This window comes from Trachurus trachurus, assembly GCF_905171665.1.
Source record: "Trachurus trachurus genome assembly, chromosome: 24".
In the NCBI taxonomy this organism is placed as follows: Eukaryota; Metazoa; Chordata; class Actinopteri; order Carangiformes; family Carangidae; genus Trachurus; species Trachurus trachurus.
The window spans coordinates 11,661,952-11,685,294 of record NC_139910.1 but is presented as its reverse complement, the minus strand read 5'-3'; the positions used below and the strand labels follow the sequence as shown (position 1 = coordinate 11,685,294).

Below are 23,343 nucleotides of genomic sequence, written 5' to 3'. Positions count from 1 at the left end.
AGAGATGTGTCAATGTACGATAGTGTTCATGGTACTAGCAGTAAATCCTTGCAGCTTGTTGTCATCTTTCTAGTATTTTGTTGTTATTGCAGTTTTATTCTACTTATTCTAATTATTAAATGACATTTTATTCTATTTCAAATTACTTTCTGAATGTTGTTCTATTGTTTTCTTTTCTAATGTAAAGCACTTACCCCCCTGTGTTTGAGATGTGGCATATAAATGAAGCTGCATTGTCTAACACCTGATTACATCTGCATGTCACAACTTCCACTTAAGACACTAACGCACCAGAAGCACAACAGTCTTTGTTTGTGTCATAATTTGGGTCTAACCAGGGCAACGATGGAAACAGATGTATTATATCATCCTATAACTTCATTTATTGTTACTTTTATCCATGTTCTCTGCTGGATTACAAATATAATTTTTAGTTTTCCATCTTTTCTCCTTTGGTTTTGACCAGCGTGCAGGTTTCTGTTTTGACTGTATATAGGACAGATATAAGAGGTGTTATTGTGAAACCACAACAAACCTAACACTCAGCCTAATGTGTGTGTGTAAGTGTGACAACTGTGGCAACACCGTGAGTGTGTCGAGTACCTGGCTGGGCGTTCTTATAGCCACTGAGATGTGACAGATCGTCAGGACTCCCGACTGACAGCTTGTTGCTGAGGTAAAGAAAAAACAGAGCCATCAACGCCATGAAGGCTGCAATGGAAGACAGGACACCCAGAAGCTCAGGAGAGACTGAGGAGAAGAAGAAACAGAAATACAGAGGGAGGGAAGAGGGGGGAGAAAGAAAGACAGAAAAAAAGACACAGAAATTAGACACAGACAAACATAAGCAATACTGATTATGGAGATGTAGCAGTTTAAATTCCCAAAGTCAGCCAAAAGAAAAAATGTCCCCGTGGCTATAAATAAAGCGAAACGCAGATGGCTGTAAGCTGGAAAACGCTTTTAAAGGTTGTAAACAAGTCGACTTTGATAGCACAAATCATTTGGTTTGATGATATACATCTTATTTTGAAATCAAACTCCTCAAGTGTTGCCTTGTCAGCGGAGTATTAGCTATTGTACTTTGAAGTGCTTTTCCCACTTCAAAGGCAGACCAGATGCAATCTACAGCGCCGTATGTAGGCCAACCATACTCCATGTAACCGTGCAGCCCCAGTTGCTGGCGATGTGCTATTTTTATGACGGCCTCAAAGGGACTGTATCTGACTGAAACGCAGACTCACTAAAGCCAGCAGAACCGCACTGAGCCTGCACTTAATAGGCTACAACACTGACGCACCGCGGTGTAATAGCTGAAGAAAAGGGGGATGTCAGTGGACGATAAAGCATTGAGCGGCATTTCTAAAGGCCAAATGCCTCCGTGGAAAAAAGGGGGCAGCTTATAAAGTAAAGCATACTGCAGGCGAGGTGCGGCGATAAGGAGAGTCTGAGCTATAATTCAGTTTCTGATCCTCGTATTCAACGACGAGGCCGTGCTTTATTACAGAAACCAACCTGAAAGGCTTTTACATGCACACACAGGTGTTTTCAATTAGCTGTAATGAATTAACACTTCACCCCTTTGCTCAAACACTGATTGTCTAATTAGAGCTTATAGCAACCACAGCTAGCCAATCACAACGCTGTTAGATTCCACCCATAGTCCAGGTCCAACTCGCTCAAACGACTGGCTTACTTCTAAAGTCCCCCGGGTACAGACTGAACTTGGTAAGTCTGCCTTTTGCCATGATGCACCTGCCTCCTGGAATGATTTTCAACTCACACTTAAAATCAATGTTCCTCTATCCTACGGACATTACAAAAACATAATCTCAAACCTTCCTTCAACTTCAACTTCAACTTTACTGTACACTGAGGGAAATTTTCTTTGCAGGCAGGTAAAAACATAAAACATAGGAAGCACATTCACACAAGTTTTGATACATACCCTGGCCTGGAGGGCAACTGAGGGCTGCACTATCGTTAGATTGTTGAAAAATAGAGTGAATCTGTTCATTTCTTAAAATTAAAATTAAGTCGAGTAATAGTTTGTGTTATAAATACATTTTTTAATCTGTCTGTCCCACAGTCTTACTTTTTTAAATGTAACCTTTTGTTTTGTCCTAATTATGCACATGCTTTTTATATGTGCTCTTGATTTGAATACTGTTTGTGATCTCGATGACATTGCAAATGAGGGCAAAACCTCAATGTCCATTTCGAGAATAAATAAAGGTTTAATATTGATGATGATGATGATGATGATGATAGCAAGTCTGTCAAGCTCATGTTTACGTTTTCCATACTTGCTCAGCATTTCGAGTAATAAGCTAGTTTAAATAATTCACAAGTTATTTTGTTTATAATATACTGTATAATTGCCTTTTGTGACACTTCTACTTTTTTATATTGTTGGTCTGCAACTCTGCCTATCTGTTGATTTTTAATGTCAGAGTGGCAATGTGAACCCCCAACTGACAGTACAAATACCAAACTTTCCTATTTCTTAGCTTTCCAAATTTGAGGATATCCTGTATTGTATGAATGATTATTGCGTGTTTTCTTGAGCTAGGAATTTAATTTAAAGGGATAGTTCAATATTTTGGCAAAGGGTCAGGGTCAGGGTGCAGGTCACAACTTTTCCACGAAGAGCGTTTTGGAGTTGTTGGATTGTGTATTTGATGAGTTTGATGAGGGAAACCAAGAAATCCCATTAGCCTCCGTAGCGTAGCTCTGAACAGCTCACGGCTCTGCTCCGCCGTTCTAAAAATAGCTTGCACCGACAATTAAAGGTAACGAACCTACTGCTAATAGAGATTATGGGCCAATTTGCCAAAATGTTGAACCTTTAACTATTTGAAAATAGTGACATTTTATGTAATTGCTAGTACATTTAACTGATCAATTCACCAACCATTCAGGAAAAAATCAAACAATTAAAATGATAATTATTTGTGTATCCCTGTAAAGGAGAAAGGGGAGTGAAATGGTGGTGCAGCTCAGGCCGATGCGTCTGGTGAAGCAGACACAGCCCAAATGTTGCAGCATGTGGGTTGTAGCAGGTGCACGTACCCACAGCTCTCATCGCCAATTACTGATTAAACGGGTCAAATGTGTGAGAACTGGTATCTCCCTGAGAGCACGAATGAGAGAGGAAGAAAGAGGAGGAAAAATAACAAAACAGAGGCACACTTTGTCAAAGCTCAACGCTGAACTTACTATGGACAGACTTGTTTCACCATGGCAACAGGCAGAGACCACTGCAGCCTGACAACTGCTGCTGCTTGCTGCAGACTGCCGAAATGATGAATGCTAAAAATTCCCAAGATGCCGGAGAAAGAGAGACAGAGAGAGACAGAGAGACAGATACGGTGGCAGAGTCTTACCTTTTCTAAATGAATATCCTATTTAAAGGGCAGCTGCTCCCAAAAAGCAACCACCACTACTTCACTTCTGCCTGCTACAGATACAGTAGAAAACGGCCTCAGTGGGTGGAAAAACAAAGCCGCCCTGCTCTGAAGTGATCCGACATGTAATAAATCCCTTACACTTAGTCCTGTCCAGCACTTGCCAGGCTTACGTATCAACTCTCACTGCCGTCAGTTGTGTTGATTGAGCCACCGTGACCTCTGCAAACAGCTACAGCAACGTCTGTCCAAAATGAGCAGCGTATGGCCCCGCGCCCCCGCCGTGTGATGACACTTCATACATGGCCCTGCTCTGTAAATGTCAACGACAGTTAAATAATTTAGACAAACTAAAGTAACCCGATCCCTCCAGTCCCAACAACGTACACTGGAAAAGTGGAGTGGCAGCGAGCCAGTCCATCACGGAGCTCACTGTGCCATCACTTCGTTTTTTGTGTGAAACTCACAACACTCGAGAAAGTCTGATACTTTTCTCCCTGCCAGAGCAGATCAGAGCTGATGTTTTTGTTTCTTTTTCTCTTTCTCTGCCTTTTTTTTAACTTTAATCTTTTTTTATACTTTATTGTATCAGACCCATGTGTTGTACCCATTTGTACGTGCACATTGAGTTTCAGAGTGTCCCTTGGAGAGCACTGACGCCATGTAGCCTTGGGCTCGGTCACGCACGCTAACTTATTACATAGACATAACACAGTACTCACAACTCACAACACTCGAGAAAGTCTGATACTTAAAGTGATAATAACACTGGATCATCCCGTATAATACAAGATTGTCTCACCCTACTCTAATGCTACACTACGTTTTCATATGCCTGGTTTGACTTAAAGGGACAGTGTGTAACTTATTTGGCTTTTTATTAGCAAAAATCAAATATTGCTTTCATAAATACATATTTTACCAAAGTCTAATCACAATCGCATACAAATGAAAGCTTTCTCGTAGCTTAGAATGAGTTGTTTACAGATACATAGGTGGCGGTGCACCCACCAGAGGCTGCCATGTTGCATCGCCATCTTTGAATACAGAAGCCGAATGGGGACAAACATGGTTCAAAGTCAAACGCTCTATTGAGTGTCTGTAATTAGGCTTGTGCAGATCCTCTATCGGAGGATGAGCAACGATGTTTTTTTGGGGGGGGTTTGTCGTTATAAAACACAGACACGGTGCTACAGCTGAGCAGCACTGGCAGCTAGATCTTCCAATGTTGAACTGTTTTGATACAAAGTGCAGCCAAACACCAGGCTGAAGAGAGAGGAACAGCAGAGGCTCCTCTGGAGTTGCAGGTGAACCAGCTGGAGACCGGGACTGCGCCGCATAACTGGCATATACTGTAAGTCCTCCTGTGTGAATTTTTGCTGCTAAATATGACTGAAGGCACGTGTGTTAAAAAACGGGAGGGGAGGGGTGAGCTTGAGCGAGCAAGTAAGCGCTGCAAACTAGAATCTGAACGCTGGATGTCACGGTTTCCCCCCATTTTAAATACTGGTGCTTTAAGAAACAACAAAACCAAAAGTTTCATGAGACATAGGGGCAAAGTGTTAAATCAGAATGACAGGCACCGTCATCGTTTCCCTAGTTGAAATCAATAAAAAATTATAATACATAAGGGGCCCACTTCAGTATTTTTTCGGGGGGCCCAGAATTTCTAGCAACGGCCCTGGTTGTCCCACATAAAAACAGTCTTTGTACTACACTGGGGTTTTTTCTGGTCAACCTATTTATCAGTTTGTATACAGGATAAACAATAAAACATAAGAACAATCAATTTGAATAAATCTTTTTTTTTTTCTTTTTTCTTTTTTTTACAGCGTGTGTACTGAAGCTGAACACATGTCTCTTAAATGAGCCTCAGGATTCAATCTGCTGTACTGACAAACAAACATGAAAGTGAAGCCACTCAGCCACGCCATGTAAAAACAGAAAAATGAACAACAACCGAAATGTTTGTGTCAAATAAAACACGAGGGAAACAAATCACCATGTCAAGTTTCCACATAAATGGGTCACAGATGGAGACAAATTACATGAAAGTTCCTCCTCAGGACTGCTGGCGTTCGTTAATTTACTCGTGTAGCAACTTTTATCCCACTGTTATCCCAGATTTTGGACCAGCGCATACCTAACTCTGCTGTTGTTTACCCCACATGCTTGTTTAAAAAAGAGGTAGGCAATCTGGAAATGTTGCTTACACATAGACCTTGGATACGAAACAAAACCTCCACGCTGAATAAATCATGAACACACAGCTGCCGTCTTTTGCTGAAGTGAACTAAAACTTGATATGCCATGCATAATTCACACACAGACATTATGCTTTCTGGAATTTATATCGACAAACTTCCTATACAAGAAACTTTTCTGTGAAAAGACGGGGACGTTGAGAGCTCAGGCATAATATTTCGATGTAGAAATCCCTGGCAAATCGCTCATCCTGCCAAACAGACCTTCAGGGGTCAAATAAACAAACACACAAACACCAAGAAAAAAAAAAAGCACTATGTTTATTGATGCTCAAGTGCAGGGATAAGCTCGGCTGTAATGTGGCCTTACCTCGTCTGGCACAGATGAGCTCATGAACACCACAGTTTCTGCCCCCTCCTGAGAGAAAAGAGACAGATGAAACGGAGTCAGGAGGTTAAAGTATGACTGCATGTACTGTAGAAACATATGCTCAGGCCTCAGGTTAGAGGAGCTGGCAGATGGTCATCGTGTCAGCAAACATAAACCTGATTAGCTGAAACCAACTGAAAAGGGGTCATTTTGGGTATCAAGCTAACATAAATTTGCAAAATTATGATAATATACAATTATTATCATATTATTGTATAATGTGCATGGAAGTTCAAATCATCTGTCTTAAATGAATTGTTTCACATATTAGGAAATACTGCAATTAGATAAGAAGACTGACACCTCTCTTATGTTTGTTTATATTAAAAATAAAACTGGGAAAAGCAGCTGACTATCTATAAAAACTATAAATATGGGAGTGTTCCCTTTAGAAAAACAGCTACACTGGCTGCCCCTGTTTCCAGTCTTCACTGTGTGTAAGATAAGATAACATCTCCTGGTTTCAGTTCCATATAAAACAGAGAAACATGAGAGGTTCATCAGCAAGAAATTGTCTTTACAAGATTTTTAAAATATCATAATGCACTTTAAAACAAATCTAAATAAATAAACGGGTGCAATATACAAGTAGGTCTTCTGGAATAATCCTTATTACATCAATAAGTGAAACACACAAAGGGAAACACTTTTACACTGTTCTCTCTATGTGGGTCAAAACTGTGCTAAAGCACACTAATGTAATAAATTATAAATTAACTATTAAATGCAGTGATTATTAATATAATGCATGTTTCATAAGATTTGAATATCAAGATCACAAGTTCCCTCGAATGCCGCAAAAATAAATCTCTACCCAGACATCAAAAATGTACTTTCTTTTTTTTTTCTTGTACAATTTCCAAAGTCCTACTGCTGCTTATTGACCTCATTGTTGTCAAATTAAATGATAAAGAGTCTAAAACTGTAAAAATAATAACCAAAATGTAAAAGTTTGAAATGTAAATGCACTCAGTTTGGTCAGCCAATTAGATCACTAAGAAAAGTAATGAAGGTCGTGACCTCTTAAGCCCTGCTAACAGCTGTCGTATTACTGTCAACTCAATCATCATAGTAATTATTTATAACTAATAGGAGCTTTTACATTATCTGGAGACGTGTTTGACCTTTTTTCACTCACTGATATTACTTGTTATTACATAACCTGATGGTTATTACATATCGGTTTCTTCAACGTCCCCTCCCCCAGGGCTTAAGTTAATGAAAGACAGCGACACTCGTATCACCATCACACATTCACACCCACACAGGCTTATGCACTTACACACTCACATTTGCACAATATCCCTCGTGGCTTAACACTTCGGTGTTTAATGATTCAGATGTCTGCAGTAGTGAGAGGTTGGCAGGAGCAGATCTGTATCAATGTGGTTTGGGAAGATATTAATGATGGTGGAAATGTAGCCTATTTGTTGACAAGATTTTTCTCGTCATGCAGCAGACGATTTTTCTCCCACAACACAGCTCAATTTCCTTTTAAACAAATCATCCATGGATTACTGTGTCACTCTCCTCACATCGAGGATTGGATGCTGAAAGTGGTCTGAGGCACGGACTTGATGCCAAGATGAAGAGAGAGCACTGAAGCAGATTGTCTTCAGTCACACAGCAGACAGACAGCGTGCAGACCAATTCACTTAACGGTACAGAAACTCTCTTGTAGAAGAAATCAAAGTGCACAATTCATAATCCTTAACTGCACTACCAGCCAAAGAATGATGTAAATTACACTTTAACAATCTGCCTTTTCCAGGGGTCATGTTATATGGTACCTTACAACTTTTCTCTCAAGCTTTTCTGCAGCAATTTAAGCCGACAGAGTAAGTCATGAAATTTCATGCAAACAGGTGTCCCAACTTTGAAGCCCTAGCTCTGTATAGAAAGACACTGCTGGAACAAACTGTTTCGGCATCCTCTGAGACTTCCCTGGACAATGCAGGAACAGAAAGTTGTACTGTATGTAACTATTTTTAGAGGTAAGAAAAAAGAAATCAGACAGGTTGGACTAGGGTTCATCCTACAGCAAGATAATGACCCTCCAGACTCAAAGCATACTGAACTTGTTTAGGATGAACTGGACAAAAGGTGAAAGCGAAGTGACCTACGAGTTCAACATGTTGTCAACAAACTTTCCAAACAATGTTTCATTTCACAATCTAATCATATTTTGCTCTAGAAACAATCCTGCCAAAACAGAGGAGCTCTAAAACTTTTGAGTGTAGCCTTTAGTTCGGGAAAGACTTTTTTAGTCTCAAAACAAATACACCATTCTGCACCAGTGGAGGTCAACTATCAAAGTAACACAATAATAATGCATTAATGCAAATTCATTTCAGCCACACTATTATGCAAAATCAACACATGTTCTTTCATACTGGCGTATCCACTAATCTGGCTCTGCTAATAGTTACCACTCAGATGACACTGTCGTGACATCATTTGATCATATTTGTCATCGTTGCACTTGCATAAAGCAAACATACTATATGTACTATACTAAACACTTGAAAAATATAAATTTAAAGGGATAGTTCAACATTTTGGCAAATTCGCCAATTGTCATAATAACTATAGTCACAAGAGTAGGTTCATTACCTTTAATTATCAGTGCATGCAGGTCACGACTTGTCCACGAGAGTGTTTTGGAGTTATTGGACTGTGTATTTGAGTTTTCACTGAGCAGCTCCCATCTCTGATCCCCGTGGATCAAAACAACATGAACAGATAATTAAAGGTAATGAACCTACCACTATGACTACAGGAATTATGGCAATAAGCAAATTTGCCAAAATGTTGAACTGTCCCTTTAATGCAAATTCTGAACTTTTTTTTTTAATCAATTAACAGCCCTAAAAATAATATAATGTAATATCCTATTATATCATATTATATGATACAATATAATTACATGTCGCCGTTTTTACAAAATTCATAATATTTTCAGTTGAGTGTAAAAAGGACCTGATTAACACAGACAATCTAATAAATGATACATGGTAGTCTGTGTACGGTTCAGTTATGATATTAATATCTCCATCGCCCTGCCCGGAGTGAAAGTGTGGGCTACCTGGTGTCACGGTGTATCAGCAAACACTGCTGCACGCATGGCTACACGTGACACAATAAGAACAGCGTCCGTAACGGGACAGAGGGGGGGAACTGACTGCACGCGCCTACTCCTCCTCACTGACTGACTGCATGCATCCTTTTGTCGCTGCTCGGTGTCCAGGTCACTTTCACTAAAACCTTGAGAGGAGGAGACACTTAGCCTAAGATAGCCGTGTACAGCCCATCGTGTTAGCCGTGCACATCACCCGTAGCCTGATCGAATAGAATAGAATAGAGTGATAGATAAAAAATAAAAATAAAAACACACAGGTAAAAATAAATAAATATGTGTGCTAAGAAAGAAAGCAAACACTATCTTGCAAGCACTGCATTCCCATTCAATAAAAACAACTCTGATATTGCACGTTGTGTTCTTGCACATGCGTTTCAGTCAGTCAGTCAACTGCAGTTAGTGCAGTTATCTTGCATATAATATTAATGTTACTAATAAGCTGTTACACTGACTGGACAGGATAAACACGTCTCTCCGATGCTGTACACACAGAGCATCATCACCTGCACGTGCCCACGGCGGAGTTATTTCGAACTCAGAACGTTCTTTTTTTAAACCGTTATAGAATCTATATTCATCCGCTAAATCATATTATAGTTCATCCAGTGATAAAAACTATTAGTGCTGCTGTGATTTAAAGCCCAGTATTTATTTACATCATTCACTACCACTGTCACGTGTGTGTCTTTATCAATTATTTTCCTCCAATGTGATCAGCCTATTTCAGAGAACCACAGCACCGTCCGGGGCAGCGGGGGCTGTCTGCGCCTCTCTGCCCACTTTGAGCACCACTTCCCCGGCGCTGGGAGACCACAACATCCCCGCATCAGTGCAGGTGTCCGCGGCGCCTCAGCAGCATCACCAGCCCCCGTACAGCACAGCTACCGTAGTTAGCTGCCGTCCCAGCTCCGGAGCACTGCGGTAACACTCGCGACGTGATTTGTAGGCTATACATAAACTGGATAAACAATGACAATGATAATGGTAACGCCGGTGACAAAGCCCGTGAATAAACACTGTCATTTTTATATTTATATATATATTTTTAACCCGCGTTATCATTCTTCCCCGAGCAAAGTTTTACACGAGTCCCGCAGGACACCTGAGACCGAGTACTTACCGTCAATCGCCATGATGCTCCGTCTCGGACTCTACCATCTGTGGGGGTAAAGGGGGGGTGGGTGGGATGGAGATGGAGATGGGAGGTCATTCATGAACCGGTGTGTGTGAGAGAGAGAGAGTGAGTGAGTGAGTGAGAGAGAGAGATTGATTGTGTCAGCATTTAAGCTCTTTGACAGAAGGTATAGGTAGGATCAAGTTATATAATATAATATAATACAAACATGGTGTAGTTTCTCTTATTACTGAGAAAGGTAACATGATATGTGGGTTGTGCATAATGGACCAATGTGATATGTTATAGGCTATTATATAATATCTGATTATGATATTTTACAGTAATTATATTATTATAGCAGCAACTCCTTGTCGTTACCTTTCTCAGTAATAAGAGGAAATACGCCACATGCATGGATCAATGCACAACAGGTAGCCTACATATAAAAGTAAGACATCCAGGGGTAGAAAAATTACCAATCAGACATGTTGTGTGTAGTTATTTCGCCGTTGTGATAGTTTTGCCCCTTTCTTCACTAATTTTGAGCACCTCTGTGGTCATTTCATGTCCCTTTATAATAAGAATGAGTCTGTTTCTTTGACATATTGCTGGTAAACTTTAGGGGAATGTTAAGCACACTTATGCTCAATAGCTTTATTTCAACGTGTTTGTTCTCCTCTTCACTGTTCACTCTTCACTACTAGGGCCAGGGGGTCAAGGGTCAGGGCACTCATCCCAAACAATCCTCCCATCATGTCAATATAAGGCCTGACTTGCAGGTCTGTGCGGACCAGTCAAGATTTTCTACACCAGTCTGGGAAAATCATGTCTTTCTGCAAAGTTGCCATTATACCTTATAGTTAGGATTGGAACACAGTATTTTTCTGTAATATAAAGGGGAACTATGCAAGTCTGGTCGCTTTTCCTCTGTTTTGCTAACCCTCCTCTCTGCCATGTGCATTTGTTTTTAGCAAAACCAGCGAGAAATCAATCAATGGAGGGATGGATAACCTTATTTATCATATACGATGTTAAGACGTGTATATAGCCTATAGTTTTATCTGTCATAAACAGACATTGCAAGTTACGGGGCGCGTTTGTGTCACGGTGCCGCAGAGACGAGAGCTGGGACACCGGCTAGGAGGCTATGATCTTGCAAGACTGGTTTTCAGCCAGGAGACGCTACGAAAGACAGAGAGCCTCCATTCTCCTTGTAACAAGTTACAAGTAATTTATTAAACCATCACAATTACTCCAAAGCTGTTTAATAAAGGTAAAAATGTAGAATAGTTAAGCTAAAAATCCTGCATAGTTCCTCTTTAACATAAATTAGAAAACATAAAAATTATAATAAATAAGTATCAATATAGAACGTCTCTGGTATTATCATTATTATTGTTATCAGTATAAAACATTAACATTACGTAATAGTAAGGGGTGTCCACACACTTCTGGCCTCCTTATCTCACCCACCCAACCAACCAAAGTGATGCCAGGGCATGCTTACGTCACAGCTAGAGGACACGCCCCCCACACACTACATTTCCGCAAAGTTTTCATCTGTCGCTGTCTCACCTTGTTCGCAGTTTGTTTCAGTTTCAGGAAACACAAGAGGAGGGTGTTAAAACAAAATGAGTGAAATTAAACCAAACGAGGCAGCTTCAGCAGCTGATGAAAACGCGGAGGAGAAGGACTGGGCCGCGGCCAAAGCTTTCTTTGACAACCTCAAAACAAAAGTACCGAGACCTGTAAGTAGCTTTTTTCCCTTTTCTTTCTTTCTTTTTGCTCGACAGGTTATTGTGTAGCCGCAGATACTATGCCTAGTTTGTTGCCACGTTTTGGGAGGCTCCATACGTGCGTATAAATAGCTTTAGCAATTTTTTTTATTTCTTTCCCCTCACTCCACACAGCCCAAACCCCGGTATGCTGTCACCATCGCCGTCTCCTCTCGCACCCTCTTCAACATGGTGGCAGAGAGGAAGATCTATGAGGACGAAGGAGTGGAGAAGTACGTGGCTCATCAGGTGGAGCACGAGAGCGAGCCCCTGAAACCTGGAGCTGCTTTCCCCTTCGTCAAGGTACAGTACCCCGGGTCTGAGCCCTGTGCACAGGGGGTTTGCACAGGGCGTGGCTCCATACGTGCATCTATTCATGTTGGTTTAAAAAAAATAGTTTTCTAGCTGGCCCTACGATACGCCTATGAAAACACACCCTGTAGTCATGTAAAGACAAGGCTGGGTGTTACAAACTCGCATCATGCTTCTTTGACCTTACGGAGGCCCCTCAGGACATTCCTCATCTTAAGACAAACTCTTCCAGACTTACAACACCAGGTGAAAAGAAGGAGAGTGTTTAAGAGAGAGAGAGAAAGAGAGAAAACTTAATTGATCCCAATGGGCAATTCAGTTTGCAGTTGCACCTAGCCATGGTGAATAAATACATAAATAGACAATGGACAATACAATACCCCTCTTTGCTCTCAAACCTGCATGACTCTCCATCTTGAAATGTTGTCAAACAAGTCTTAAACTTTTTTGGCACAAACTGCCCAGAACGGCTGATGGATGTTAGGGTCAATAAATGTAGGTTGTTGTTGGTGTTCATCATCAGACAGCTCAACACGTTCATGAGTTTTGTAAGAAACATTACAGGAAGTGTGATTGCATGGTAGGTAGGATCTATCTTGTATTCACTGGCAGCCATGCAGTGACTCATTGACAGGAGCTCTGTTGTTGCAGACCTGCTGTCACAGGCCAGATTTCTCCAAACCTGCTTGGATGCAAAGTAAACTACTGTAACAGATGACTCACTGAAACATGTTTATCATATATATATATATATATATCCACCTTGGTAGAATAACCATAATTGCAGTTTTCAAACCCTCTATTTCATTCATTTATAAAATGTATTATCAACATACCAGTGAAGAAGTTGTTATTTCTTAAAATTGTGGATATTTTTACTTATATATTTACATATATATATTTTATAGCAATGTTTTAACTAGGAAGAATGTAATGAATATGCTAATGGTATGCCTGTACTGTTAAATGATTATGTCATTAGGGGACAATGATCTATTTTGATCCATCATTAAACCCTGGCAGCAAGAATTTTCTTTTGGTCTTTATTGAACCAGTTATGTGTATGGCAGGATCTTGGTTCCTGTTTTTTGTTAAGTAAAGAAAGTAATATAAATTTGTCACACAACATGATGAAATACAGATTGTAACATCCTGTTTAAGCCTGAGAAACTATGCTTAGGCAGTGAGTGACTTATTGTAATGTTGCAAGATGAAAGTGCAGATATTTATCATTTCACATTATGTAGTATATGCAGAACTTTCCCACAAATATGTTTATTACCAATATTTGATACTGCAACAGATATATAGCATGTACTTTGTATTGACTTTCCATCATTGAGCAAGTAAACGGTTTAGGTGGTTAAATGTAGCAATGTTTGTGTTGTAACCTCACGAACACTGACACAACACCCCGGTGTCTGTCCTCTCTCACAGGCGCTGATGAACGTCAACTCTCGACTGAGGGAGCTCTACCCAGACAGCGAGGAGCTGTTTGACATCGTCTTAATGACTAACAACCATGCCCAAGTCGGAGTGCGCCTCATAAACAGCATTAATCACTATGGTACGCTGCGCCCTAAACCAAACATTGCTGATTACCAGTGGCGTCTCGCGCGCAGCAGCAGCAACGGCGGCTTAATCAAGAGCTGCACTCACTCTACTAATTACGCACTAGAACAGAAGAAGAGCTGTTGTAGGAAAATTAGACTGGGATTTCTTTCCTCACATTTGTTCTCTGACTTGCTTTTTCTTCCTTCAGAGCTGACCATCGAGAGATTCTGCATGACGGGAGGGCAAAGTCCCATCGGTTACCTGAAGGCCTACATGACCAACCTTTATCTCTCCAAGGACTCGGAGAAGGTCACGGAGGCCATAGAGGAAGGTGAGAGAGGCTTACAGGCAAACATGACCTTCTTTGAAGCTGTTCTTGCGTCATAAATCACAACACGACAACGGCCCCACACAGCAGACTTAAGATGCTTCATCTCCTTCTATATTTACACTAGTGTTGTCACGTACCAACATTTTGGTACCGGTATCGGTACCAACATGTTTTTCGATACTTTTCGATACTTTTCGGTACTTTTCCACATAAAAAGAGAACACAAAAAATGTCATTATTGGCTTTATTTTAATAGAAAAATTTTGGACCATAAAACAGGAAATCAGTAAACAGTTACTGCTGCTGCAGGATTAACATTCCATCTATATTAATCTGAACTCTTCCTAAATTAAAAAATGTCTGTTTAAAAATGAACATCAACTTGTTTTCTTTACATTATTTGAGGTCTGAAAACACTGCATCTTTTTTTGTTATTTTGACCAGTTGTAATTTTTGGGAGAAATTGTTATCAGTAGTTTATAGAATGAAACACAAATGTTCATGTTACTCAAACACACACCTATTGTTTCCCATATGTAGACCAAATTGATTCTGTTCCCCCCACCCCCATCAACGCAATATCGTTCCGTTAATTCATCTCTGCGTAGCGCTGCTTCGCCGTGCTCACTCACTCACAGAGAGAGACAGAGAGAGAGAGAGAGAGAGAGAGAGAGAGAGAGACAGAGAGAGCATGCAGCCAGTGGTGATCCGCGGTAAAAACAAAACTTATTAACGAGGCTGTGGCGGCCGTCTCTCTCTCGCGCGCGGCGCACACACACAGACACACACACACACACAAACACAGGCACATGGACAGGTGGCGCTGTAACGGTAATGATAAAAAGCACCTTGCTTCGTTTGTGACTCGCTCTCTCGCTCCTCGCGGCTCAAATTACAATGCGGCGACTTCACGCGGCGACGTCACCGCTGCTGGCGGCGCAGAATGAAAGTACCGGTCCCATCTAAGCGCAGTATGGTACCGTTTTAAATGCGTTAGTACCCCGGTACCAATCTAGTACCGGTATACCGTGCAACCCTAATTTACACACTTGCCTGTTGACTTTATTCACTCTGCACCTCACACTGTGCAGAGAGACACAACTGGCTGAAGGCGTGTTGTGATTTATAGCCTGCAGTCGTTTGAACGCAAACAAAACAAAACAAACAGATAAGAGGCAGAAGCACACTAATTATCGCACAACTTAACACATGAATTGATAAGAAAGTCATCAAAAATGTGAAAATATCCACCTTTTCTGTTTTATGTTTCATTGTAAATTGAACGTATTTGTAGGGCTGGGCGATATGGCAAAAAACGTTATCACGATATGTTTTTCCATATTGATCGATTCTCGATATCGTCTCGATATGTATTTTTTGCTGACGCTGCCAGTTCAAGCAGCATCCTGACTGAATCCTGAAGAAACCAGAGAATGTGTTCAGTTTGGGAGGATGACATGAGTTCACTTTAATGTTCATTAAGGGTGGAACAGTTCAATAATCCACAGTTTGATTTGATTTACATTGTAGTTGTTGTTTTCTGTCTTTTTTCTACCATACATCAGCTCTATAATGTTTCAATCATGAGGTTTGAGTCTTTCTAGTTATTTGAACAGGTTGTAGACAAATATTTAGCTATTTAGCTACTCTGACAACAGGCTTTATGCCGAGCCCCACTACTTCTTGAACTTAACAGGCTCTGATGAATCCAGGTGTGTCTGACTCTGACCTCAGTAGTCACAACAATGGTCAGACACCTGGATTCATCAGTTTGTCCAATAATGGGACAGGAAGGAAAGGAGCCTGTTTGAGCTCAGGAAGTAGTGGAGCTGTGCATAAAGCCTATTTATTGATCTGACTCGGTAACCACGAGCGGAGCTCACGTCAACTCAGGTGATCTGCAGGTTGTTGTTTCACTTCACCGCTCCGACGCGACGCTCCGTGTGTGTGTGTGTGTGTGTATGTGTGCGCGCGGCGCTGACAGAGAGAGAGAGAGAGAGAGAGAGAGAGAGAGAGAGAGAGGGAGGGAGGGAGGGAGAGAGACTGTCGGCGCATACTGTGAGTGGATTTGACTCCGCGCGCACTGTCCGCGGACTTTTGCGGTTTCATAGGCGAGCATACAGTGTCACATTTGAAACAGATCGAGTCCGCGCGGTCATAAAAATTGAGCTCTGCGCGGAAGGGACCGGCGGACGCCCGCTTTGGGTCCTCGTCTGCCTCGAGTGCGCGCGGATGTCCGCGGAGTCAAATACGCCGGAGTATGTGGGGGCCTGAGCCTAGCGCATGTTCTTCACACTGTACATGAGCAAACATAAGACATGTTACCGCAGAATAAACGTCACAAGCAGCTCCGTGTTTCCTCCACTTTGTGGCCGTGGTAGGCTATCATCAGGTTGCTCTGACTCCACACTGCCAGGCTTCTTTAGCCGGGACAGACGAACTGACGCTCCACACGTTCACAATCGCTTCAGTTGCCATCGGCTCCACCTCCACTCGTTTCCTCCCTCTTTTACAACTTTCACTTTATCACAGCTTGGGATCAATAAAGTATATCTATCTATCCATCTTATCCTTCCTCCCTTTAGCTGCAGCAGCTCAAACAAACTCTGCATGCTCAGGACAGGAGGCGGAGTATCAGACGGAAGTGTGACCGGCTGCTGTCGCGCATATTTACTTTCATGTGATATCGAGGAATAGGGCCATAGCTTATTATCGAAATCGATCAAAGATTTATCGCGATCCCGTATCGAGATCGTTATATCGCCCAGCCCTACGTATTTGCGTTAATAATGAACATATTATTAGTTAGCGACCCTGTCTGTATGTGTGCTTAATGATAACACTCACTTTTACAAGTCTCATGTCCATGTCCAGGCCCACAGCTGCCTACATACAGTGCATGTGATGCATACTAACAGCGGCCTGAAGCGTGTCAGGTTTTTCAAATGAGACTGCACCGACCTGTACACGGACAGACTTCAGACCAGGCTGCGAACGCCTGCATATTTGTTTACTACACATTTTTTGTGGCAGCCTGTCATTGCAGGGCATGTGTGACATTTGGACCAATAAATCTGTTAAATGTTGCGTCGACCTTATGGACAGATGGGGTGTGGGTCATTTCTCACATGTGCTGCCATTTGAGGATATCATCGTCTAAAGGCTCCAGATTTATTTAGAAAAAGACGACAGTATGGGCTTGATGTTTGTAGTTTCTGTTGAACCTTTCATTTTTACTAAGTATATTTAGTAACCAAATGTCAGACAAAGACAAGGCAGTGTCACATGGCAGCTGTGCGGCTGCATTGGCTGATTTATGTACCCCAATGGGGCTATTTTTTTCCTTTACTCCTATCACAATGAAACTTTACAGAATGAAAGTATCTATGAAATGTAAAAATTTTTGTATTACAAGTTTCTTTTAAAATTAATTTGAATATGCAAATGAGCCATACACTAATGGAATATGCCCAAAATACATCCGAATAGGCTTGTTGTTTTTCCTTTACTCCTACCACAATGAAACTTTACACAATGAAAGTATACATGAAAAGTAAATTTTTTTTTGCCTTATTGGCACCATAGACTTTAGATTGATGAGAATTAAATATATTTCCCCAACTAGGCTGTCTTAGGACTTATAGTATGTTGTTCTGGACACCTCAAAGAAATGATGTATGGTGAAAAACATTCTGTTACAATTAGTTCTATTTTTGGGTCCAAAATGAGCTAGATTGCCTGGACTAATATCCCTATTAACAACAATTAAAGGGGAACTATGCAAGATTTTACTTTTTTTTAAACTTATTTTTTATTTAAAGCAACTACAGAATTTTCATTTTGTGTTGATTTTGGCAAACCCTGTGGACAAAAGTGGTAGGTTTGTCTTTGCGGATCCTGTCCCAGTATCAGACATTTTTACTAAGTATATTTAGTAACCAAGTGTCAGACAAAGACAAGGCAGTGTCACATGGCAGCTGTGCGGCTGCATTGGCTGATTTATGTAGATTAAAAATTGTCCCCTCTAGATGAGCATCTTGTCATGAAAGGGAAAAAAAATCAGTTGTCCTCCTTGTTGCATAATCCTAAACAGCAAAGTGTCAAGTTGATAAAGCTGTGACATAAACACTCATCTCCCCTCCATCAGGAATCGCTGCAGCCACAATGTTCATGCCCAGCACGGAGATGCAGTTGAGCGACACTCAGCTGAGGGTGGCGTTCGATGGCGACGCCGTCCTCTTCTCGGATGAGTCGGAGATCATCGTGAAGAAACACGGCCTGGACACGTTCTTCGAGCATGAGAAGGAATATGAGAACAAACCTCTCGCTCAGGTAACCTATGTTTGTCTTTTTTCATGTACTTCAGCATCACTCGGAAGTCAAGGGATTCCTCAGACCAAACCTGACTCCTCATTCTGGGTTTCAGACAGTAGTGGGATTGTGTCACTATAGCTTTAATAAGTGGTTTTCTTTTATTTCACGAAACAGATGGGGAGTTTTGTAATGGTTCTGTCCTCCGATGGTTCAAATATAATCAACCAGTTATCCCTATTAACAACAATTAAAGGGGAACTATGCAAGATTTTACATTTTTTTTAAACTTCTTTTTTACTTAAAGCAACTACAAAGAACTTTCATTTTGTGTTGATTTTGGGAAACCCTGTGGACAAAAGTGGTAGGTTTGTCTTTGCGGATCCTGTCCCAGTATCAGACATTATGAAAATATGGCGATGAAATTGAGCTCGGTTTTAGCGGTAACAACTCAATGCCAATGTATAGCCTCGTCAGGTGCCATAAATCGTTTAATCCGGGGGACCGACCCGACCATTGCCTCCCTAATGTAAAGAGTTTCACTATTAAGAAATAGCTTATTTTCTCACCGATGGCCTTATTTGCTGTTGTAGGATAATACAGAGGCATCAGCAGAAACGAGAGACTTTTGCATATCCAGTTAAAAGTTTTTTGGAGTTGCTTTAATTAAAGCAGAAGTGAGTGATCCGGTCGTTTTCGCTAATGCTGCGTTCCAGGCAGGCTTTTGAAATCGTAAATTACAGCTTCAAGTCACAACTTACGACTTTGTAGCGTTCCAGGCAACCCACTCGTGTTTTTCCGACCTGTTTTACCGGTGAAAGTCACTATAACGGCCACTCGTAACTTCCGACCGGTGAACTCGTACCAGATCGAACTGGTACCACTTCACGGTCGGAAAAATACGAGTTTCCTTGAACGCACCATAACAGTCCTCGTCGCTACGTCACCACATTCACGGCGTTCCTTGGCTGCACACACAGCCCTGCATGCCGTTCTCTCTCCTCATTGGATAAAAACTGTAGGATACGATAAATGTTTTCTCTTCGGCTCAGAGCAGAGCAGAGGGACTGAGAGACCGTGTTTCAGTCCAAACACTCTATGTAAGTGATTGCTGTCGGAAGATATAACGATTTAAGACTTATATTAACACAAATATATCACTCACTTCTGCTTTAAACAGCTTCTCAGTAATCGTGATGGTTAAATGACTTGTTATGGGGCAAATAGAGGGAGGTTGACAGTGAAAATATGCACTCCTTAACTGAAGGGCGAGCTCCATAGAGAAAAAAGCGTCCAAAACAGCGAAAAAGTGAACGAACCTGCATAGTTCCCCTTTAAGAGATGCTCAGCAGTTATTGTTACTTATCTCCGTTAGAGAAAATGTTGTAACTTAATTAATTTTTATTCTTTCAGGGACCGTTGAAGTGTTTCCTGGAGGCTCTGGGGAAGCTACAGAGAAAGTTCTACGCCAAGAACGAGCGTATGAGCTGTCCCATCCGAACCTTCCTGGTCACGGCCCGCAGCGCTGCCAGCTCAGGGGCTCGCGTCCTGAAGACCCTCCGCAGCTGGGGCCTGGAGATTGACGAAGCTCTGTTCCTGGCGGGTGCTCCGAAAGGGCCACTGCTGCAGAAAATTAGGCCGCACATCTTCTTTGACGACCAGATGTTCCACATCGAGGGAGCCCAAGAGCTGGGAACCATATCTGCCCACGTCCCCTATGGCATCGGACAGAAGTACCACAAGGGGAAACTCATCGAGCAGCCCGCGAAAAAGGAATAACCTCACATGAGAGTTAAAATATCAACTATGCACTACGTTCTCACTCGCATAAGAAGAGATTTATTTGAGATTTACATGTCGTGTTGTGTGTATAGTATATTTTTCAAGAGGATTGAGGTAATGAATTGGTAATGGAGTCTACAAGGTTTTCTAAAATGGGGAGTTTTATAAAGTGTTTTCTTCATGATGTGTATTATTGAAGAGTAGGGTGATGTATTTTCAAAGCAAAAGTTAGGTGCAAGACACTATTTCACTTAACACTGTTCTGATAAACACCAAATTCATGACCTTAGAGTGCCTTTTAACCTCGTTATACCAGTGTACCTGTTTACTTTTAAAAGTTTACTGCTGTGCAAGGATGGGCAAATGTATCAGCTGTAGTAGTTGTGTTTTTCTTCAGTGGATCGTGTGAAGTCACCAGCCGGTTTGAGGGTAAATTTCCAACTAAAAGATTCCAGGATCTTTGGGTTCTGGCTGTAATCTCTCCCACTCGTTAACATTTGAGCTTTATCTTTAAAAGGGACGTTTATCAGGCTTAGGAAATTTAAGGAAAACTGATTCTGTCCGTCTTTGTTACTGTCTTTGCTGCTGATACGCACACTATAAAGAACTACTCATTGTTTTTCCTCAAACTTTCACAATCATGTTCTGTGAGTTGTTAAAAATGTACCTTCATATCAGGCGCCACATTGTAACTACACTTTTCTATCATGTTATACTGCTTTTTTTTTTTATATATATAGGAGTGACTACATAATGTACATTTGCAGATTTTTTTTGCATTTCATATTGCAAAATAGCTTGAAATGTATGAACAACTAAATGTCATCAAGGAGTACAACAGTTACAATTAGGTTATAAATTTTAATGTCAAGAACTTTAATATTTCTGTATTGATATTGACTGTACTGTCATGACTGTAATGTTGTGGCTACACAGGAGTGTGTATTTTGTACCATTTCACTTTTCTACATTCTGATTTCTATCTTTATATTTTGAGCACTGAGTTTGTGGAAAACAAATAAAAGAATGCGGAGAAACTAAATTTGCTTGTCCTGAGAATGAATTAAAGTAGGCTAATTACAGCAGTAAGTTAAGGTACACATTTATTTAGTTACTGCTTATACTTATATATATTTAAGAGGAAAGTAGTGTAAATTCACTTAAAAGATGCAGCACGATGCACTGATAAGACATTGAACCTGCATTGAACAGGTGCTTTGGTGCTTTCCAAACTCCATGGGCGACACCATTAAAAAGCAGGAACTATTTTTACGCTAGCGGAACATCTCAACTTGTTTCGTTTATTTATTTCTACTCAACCGCGAATACCATTGTCTCTCTCTGTTTTTATTTTATTTTTTTAATTAAACCAGTTTCACAAACAAAATCATTTGGAAGCTCAGTGGTAATATCTTGCACTGCGATATTTGACACACCTAAAATGGACCATACCATGTCACCACCTGGCAACGTCTCCTTCTGCTGTCGACCGTCTCTGTTGTGGACCTCAAAAAAGTGAATGATGAGCTAGTAAGTTACATGTAAGTAGCATTAACTATCAAAGTTGTTACATTTATTTCGCTTTCTAAAAACAAAAACAAAAAAGTTTCTGAATCACACTGTGTCTGGGTTGGACGCTGTTAGCTAGTTTGTACCAGTGTTTGGCTAACCCGGCTAACCGCAGTGAAGTTACGTTAGCATTTTAGCTCAATAGCTTCCAGGTCATGTGATCAATTGAATCAAAATCAGTTTGGGATCATAGTACACTGGCTGCATGAGATACACCCCCTGAAATCTCTAAATATTTTTTTATTATTCATTTTTATATGCTAACGTTAATGTTAATGTTGTTTTTATATGTGGAAACGGTCGAGCAGTGCAGTGGTAATGTGTGTCCATAATATCTCCAACCGTTTATTTTTGTACAGAAATCATCACAACAAGGAAAAAGTGTTCGTTTCTGTGGTGGGGAGAGCAGGCGCTCTGCGACCGGATAGTACGTTTCAGAGTTCAGCTATCTGAGGTGAGTAATTACATGCAAAAACACTAAGTTTATACTGTTTATACTATATGAGTTCAGTGGTGTCTTGTAAGGATTTGAGTCATGTACCATAGATATTGTTTTTTGAGTGTTTGTTGTGGTCGAAAAAACTGCCCCCGTAGGTTACCGTTGTCGCTGTCTCGAGCGCCAGCTAGCCATGGTGTAACTCTGGTTTGCCTGCATCAATTTAAAGCAGAAGTAAGCGATCCGGTCGTTTTGGCTAACTTCCTGTCAGCAGATGGAGTTAGCAGTCCCCACCCGCGTCCCTACGTCACCACATTCACGCGCATTGTCGCTACCCGATCTGCGACGCTACCGGATCCGTGACAGCCACGTACGGCAACGCCACTTGGACAAACTTAGTTGAATTGACTTAGGATCACTGCCCTATGTGCGTCGCCAGAGACGGTTTATCTTTTTATTTATTTTTTAAAATACTTTATTAGTAATGTAAATTGAGGGTTGGTTGTGGTGGTCTGGATCTTGATGCTCAGAAAACAGGAACACAGGCGGACTTTTAATGTTTACTGTCCTCTTTTCTCGCCGGCCTCATTACCATGACAACCACAAACAATCACAAACCACAACACTCACTGAATAAACGAGTCTGCCGCGGCTGTCTTATGACGGACCTACGCGGTTTTTATTTTATTTTATTTTATTTTTTAATCATTTTCACAGTACCGTATTTTAAATTCACAGAACTTAAAGCATGTACGCAAATCGGGCAGTGCCCAAATGAAGTTTGTCCAAGTGGAGTTGCCGTAGGCAGCTGTCCAAGATGGCGGCCGGTCTGCGCATGCGCAGACTAGTTTTGTCACGGATCCGGTAGCGTCGCAGATCGGGTAGCGACACGCATCCCTTGGCTGCACACACAGAGAGGACCGCCCCTTTATGCCGTTCTCTCTCCTCATTGGATAAAGGTTGTAGGATACAAGGA

General features: G+C 41.2%; 1 protein-coding gene across 1 annotated transcript; it reads left to right on the top strand.

Moving 5' to 3' along the window:
• Positions 1–11,838: 11,838 nt before the first annotated feature.
• LOC311007848 (cytosolic 5'-nucleotidase 1A-like) lies at positions 11,839–21,308 on the top strand. The gene is made up of 6 exons (XM_084001206.1): positions 11,839–12,045; positions 12,208–12,375; positions 13,822–13,951; positions 14,147–14,269; positions 18,417–18,601; positions 19,994–21,308. Exons 1-6 carry the CDS (start codon positions 11,929–11,931, stop codon positions 20,357–20,359), a joined length of 1,089 nt encoding a protein of 362 aa, XP_083857332.1. The 5' UTR covers positions 11,839–11,928; the 3' UTR covers positions 20,360–21,308.
• Positions 21,309–23,343: the final 2,035 nt, after the last annotated feature.

What these genes read in the sequence shown, in the direction of transcription:
- LOC311007848 (XM_084001206.1), top strand. Translation starts at nt 11,929, where the DNA reads ATGAGTGAAATTAAACCAAACGAGGCAGCTTCAGCAGCTGATGAAAAC. An exon ending in AAACAAAAGTACCGAGACCT is followed by an intron (nt 12,046 to 12,207) that starts GTAAGTAGCTTT and finishes CACTCCACACAG; the next exon opens with CCCAAACCCCGGTATGCTGT. An exon ending in AGAACAAACCTCTCGCTCAG is followed by an intron (nt 18,602 to 19,993) that starts GTAACCTATGTT and finishes TTATTCTTTCAG; the next exon opens with GGACCGTTGAAGTGTTTCCT.